Source organism: Ascaphus truei, chromosome 3, assembly GCF_040206685.1.
Source record: "Ascaphus truei isolate aAscTru1 chromosome 3, aAscTru1.hap1, whole genome shotgun sequence".
Classification (NCBI taxonomy): domain Eukaryota; kingdom Metazoa; phylum Chordata; class Amphibia; order Anura; family Ascaphidae; genus Ascaphus; species Ascaphus truei.
In genome coordinates, this window is record NC_134485.1 from 250,614,403 (window position 1) to 250,618,923 (window position 4,521).

Genomic DNA, 4,521 nt, shown 5'->3' on the forward strand with positions numbered 1-4,521 from the left:
AAGTAATAAACATTTGTTTAAGCACAATACTGTTAGAGTCTCATACTTAGGATATTTCTCAAACATTAGGCCTGTATTATTAAAATAGTGTGCTTTCACAAGGAAGCATGAAGTGTATTAGTTTGTGTATACCAGTTTATATAGTACTATATATATATATATATATATATATATATATATATATATATACACACATATATACATATATATATACACATATATACATATATATATACACATATATACATATATATATACACATATATACATATATATATACACATATATACATATATATATACACATATATACATATATATATACACATATACACATATATACATATACATATACACATATATACATATATATATACACATATATACATATATATATACACATATATACATATATATATACACATATATACATATATATATATACACACTCACACACTCACACTCACACTCACTCTGTGTGTGTGTGTGTGTGTGTGTGTGTGTGTGTGTGTGTATATATATTATTATACATTCTGAGATGTTATAGAAACGAACACACAACTGATTAAAGGACAAAATTACAATGGCCAAGCAAGGCAAAGGTAAGTAATAATTTACACATAATCCTGCTGTACACGTACAAGAAAGATGTTTGCACTTACTTAGGTGTTTTAATAATTGCATGTGACTAATATGCATATGCAATTCTTACATCAATTAACACACCCAAATGCAATGTTTTGCTGCAAAGTCAATGGCAGCTTCTCTAAACTTAGCAACTGGCTCCTGGTGGACCATTACTGAACAGACGATTACAACATAAATATTTATAACACAATTAATTATGAGTGTTAACATTTCCAAAACTTCACGTGTACAAGAACATAGTTGAAAGTTTGGAAACAACACAGTCTTCAGCATACATACAATAGTAATTAGATAATCTGAAGTCAACAAAACAAGGCCAAAGACATATTTTCTGAATTATAACATTTATTTTTTTTGTTCCTTTTGCGAGCGAGTAACAGGCCTGCTTGTTGTCTCTTGAATTTTCCTTTTTCTTTTGCCACCAACTTTAGGCACAACAGAGCCACTTTGAGTGGCCTCTGGCACTTCACGGGCAGGGCTTGTGGCCAGTGACTGTTCACCTACGGGGCTTGTGGCCAGTGACTCACCTACAGGGCTTGTGGCCAGTGACTCACCTACAGGGCTTTTGGGCAGTGATTCACCTACAGGGCTTTTGGGCAACGATTCACCTACAGGGCTTTTGGGCAGCGATTCACCTACAGGGCTTTTGGGCAGCGACTCACCTACAGGGCTTTTGGGCAGCGATTCACCTACAGGGCTTTTGGGCAGCGACTCACCTACAGGGCTTTTGGGTAGTGACTGTTCACGGACAGGGCTTGTGCCCAGTGACACATTTGAGCAAGTTGGTAGACACTGCACAAGTGATGGTTGGTCTGTTTCATGTGTGTCTTGTTTTGTTTTTGTCGCCTCCTTTGTAGGTGTCTGCTGCTGAATTTGTACAGATGGCAGCGGTAGGATGTCATCAGGAACCTGCACAGCAATGTCTGCTACTTGACCGGTAACATTTGGGCCTGGTGAATGAATATCAGATGAATGTGGTGAAAACTGACCTGCATGAACAGATCCTGGCTGGGAGGTGTTGAATTGTGGTACATTAGTCATTCTCCAGTAATTAGCTTGTGTTTGCTGAACAACTAATGCTTCGAATGAGGTGTTGATTTTTTGCAACTGTTTAGGCACTTCAATGAAGACTCTGTGGAGATGTGCCAATTGTGATACTGTTTCTTCCTGCAGTCCAATCATCCTTTCCAGCACTGTCATCATGTCTGAATGGCGACGATTTTCTGCGTCCACTATTTTTCCCTCTGAAGCTACAATTGCATCGTATGTGGAAGTTGATGGACGATTTGGCGGTACAACAGTTTCTATTGGCACCTCTTCATGGTCACATGATTGTATTTCAGTCTCTTCTGTGGCGTCATCCTCATCATACTCATCATACTCATCACCATGATGTTCTAAAAAGAAATGTACACATTATTAAATGGCATGTTAATGTATGCTGTGTTACTATGTAATTGTACTGTGTCCTAAGTAACACCTAACATGTTAGCATACGTTTTATAACCTCATTAAAAACTACCTTGACTTACGAATAATGTTTGGACTCAGTATGAAATATGAATGAATGAAAAGTTGCTCTAAACTCAGAAGTCCTACATGATAATTAACATCACTAACACAATACATGTTGCCTTACACTTAATTTTCACTGACACTAAGTAATCCTATTTAAAGAAGATGTGCAAAACAAATAATGCACATGACAACATAACATATAGAAGAGCACATATTATATGGCCAGCAAATGATACACTCACCTTCTAGTAGTGTTGAGCTGGCTGACCCAGGTGAAGACACTTGTTCCATCTCAGGTGACACATGTCCTCCAGGGGCAACTATATATAACAATAACATAAGTTTTACATTTACATGTGTAAATATTGAACAAACACTTATTGTATGTTCTGTATTTATGATTAACTAACAACATCAGTTCCTTAACCGAAAATGTGTGTGAAAGTGAACATAAATAGTTGTAATAACACTGTACATGCCTGTGTACTTAGAATTTTTGAGTTCCCTAACATACAACATACTATGTTTCTGCAGTAATGCGTGAGGATAAATAGATTAAATGAGTACATAAAAATCATATGTTGTGTAGTGATATCAGTATCATAATGTACATAACTATCATGAGATGACCATTCACAATGGTTATCATGAAGGTGGTCATATTGCAAAAAGTGTTGTTTTTGGTAGAGGATATGTGTGGTACATTAATCGAAGATGTGGCACACCTGAATGTGGCTGTGACTCAACAAGACAACACATGCAGTGTGTGATAATGTGTCTTTGATAGTAGTTCAACTATAGATATGAGTGAACTAATGTGTGACGTACGCTTTGATAAGTAATGAGTTGTTGGGGCATTTAGTAGCTAGAGTTAAGCTTTCAAATGAGTGTGATTAACTTCAGTTGTGCTATTCAGGTTGTAAGAAAGGTATTCCCTTCCCCAAAAAGCCTAATCAGCCACACCTTTCAATGACTTGAAACAGGTGCAAATGGTGTGAACTAAGTTGACCGTGAAATGAGGCTGTAATTAGTGTGTGTGCTGAACCCCACCCCCTCTGTTGAAGTGTATGCTGTGATGAGATATTAATTGCAGCTGCTTTAACACAATGGTAGATGAGCTAAGTAGTCATCTGCAGTGTTTAAGTTATGAAAACAATGACATAACATATGATACGTGTGCCTCATTATGCTGTCTGTATATGACATAAAGCAAAAATGGACCTTTTCATAAGCAACTATAGATGTGTTAGTGCCAGTGATGTTTGTAGGCCGTTACATGCAATTTCTTTGATGCATGCTTAAAATAGGCAGTAATGTCATGTTTGTCGGAGTAAAATCAATAAAATACACAATAATATGATACATATTTCTGTTCTGTACCTGTAGCTACTAATAATTTCTCATGAACATGTGTTACACATGTGTACTACCCTGTTGTTCCCCATCTTCGCCCACCATCAATTGCTTCCACTGCAGCTATGCATTGACCTAGGAATTCACATGTAAATGAGCACGCAATGGCACGTGCTATATTAGTTACTGCTTTTACTAGGACTACTACATATATGTCTATTTTGAGATATATATATACAGAATCAGACATATACATATATAGATGCAGGTATGCTTATATTGTGAAGACAGTATAAAAAGCAGTGTAAATATGCAAAATAACTGTAAGCAACGACACGCCTAGTACAGTAATATTTATCACCTGCTGGAAATTGTGACGGATAAATTCCAATGTCACGGTCACCAGCCAAGCCTTCCACGACGACGGTAAGTAATTTTGGCCGAAGCAGCTCCTCCAATGGAGTCAATATGAGACGTTGTGGTGTGGGCCCACCTCCAGTGCCAGTAGCATGCACGCGTTGGTCTTGTATTTTCTTTTTCAATTTGGACCTAATATCATCAAATCTTTTCCGACAATGATACTTGTCCCTGACACTATTCCCACAGGCATTGACACCAATGACTATTGTGTCCCACATTTCTTTTTTGCTTGCTGCACTTGTCCGCCCTTGAAAAACATATAAAAGATATGAGGTAAATTAATAATAATATAAGCACCAGTTTCCTACACTGCTAGCTGTTCCAAGAGATAGCAAACATGCTGTTTTATGTGTAATATGTGCAGCACATGAGCATTCACTACTAAACCTATACATGTAAGCAAGGTTGCATTCATATTGTATGCAGTTCTGGCAAATTGACCGCCTGTGTTTAGTTGTCCTTGTAAGGCATGATAAAAAGCTGTGTTTCCAGACTAATTAACATAGAAAGATATTCTGAACCCATATTTGCATATGAACAAAACTCAGATGACCTAGGATCACATGTATTTGAATAATAAATG

General features: G+C 36.9%; 1 protein-coding gene across 1 annotated transcript; it reads right to left on the minus strand.

Moving 5' to 3' along the window:
* Window positions 1-983: 983 nt before the first annotated feature.
* Window positions 984-4,156, minus strand: LOC142491050 (uncharacterized). The gene is made up of 3 exons (XM_075593385.1): window positions 3,880-4,156; window positions 2,408-2,485; window positions 984-2,044 (listed from the first exon to the last, which is right to left on the minus strand). The coding sequence occupies exons 1-3, from the start codon at window positions 4,154-4,156 to the stop codon at window positions 993-995; spliced, it is 1,407 nt and encodes a 468-aa protein (XP_075449500.1). The 3' UTR covers window positions 984-992.
* Between the last annotated feature and the right edge of the window lie 365 nt (window positions 4,157-4,521).

Coding starts and splice junctions, on each gene's coding strand:
- LOC142491050 (XM_075593385.1), bottom strand. CDS start 4,156: ATGTGGGACACAATAGTCATTGGTGTCAATGCCTGTGGGAATAGTGTC. Junction 2,486..3,879: donor TCCGTCACAATTTCCAGCAG/GTGATAAATATT, acceptor TGTTATATATAG/TTGCCCCTGGAGGACATGTG. Junction 2,045..2,407: donor CAGCTCAACACTACTAGAAG/GTGAGTGTATCA, acceptor ATTTCTTTTTAG/AACATCATGGTGATGAGTAT.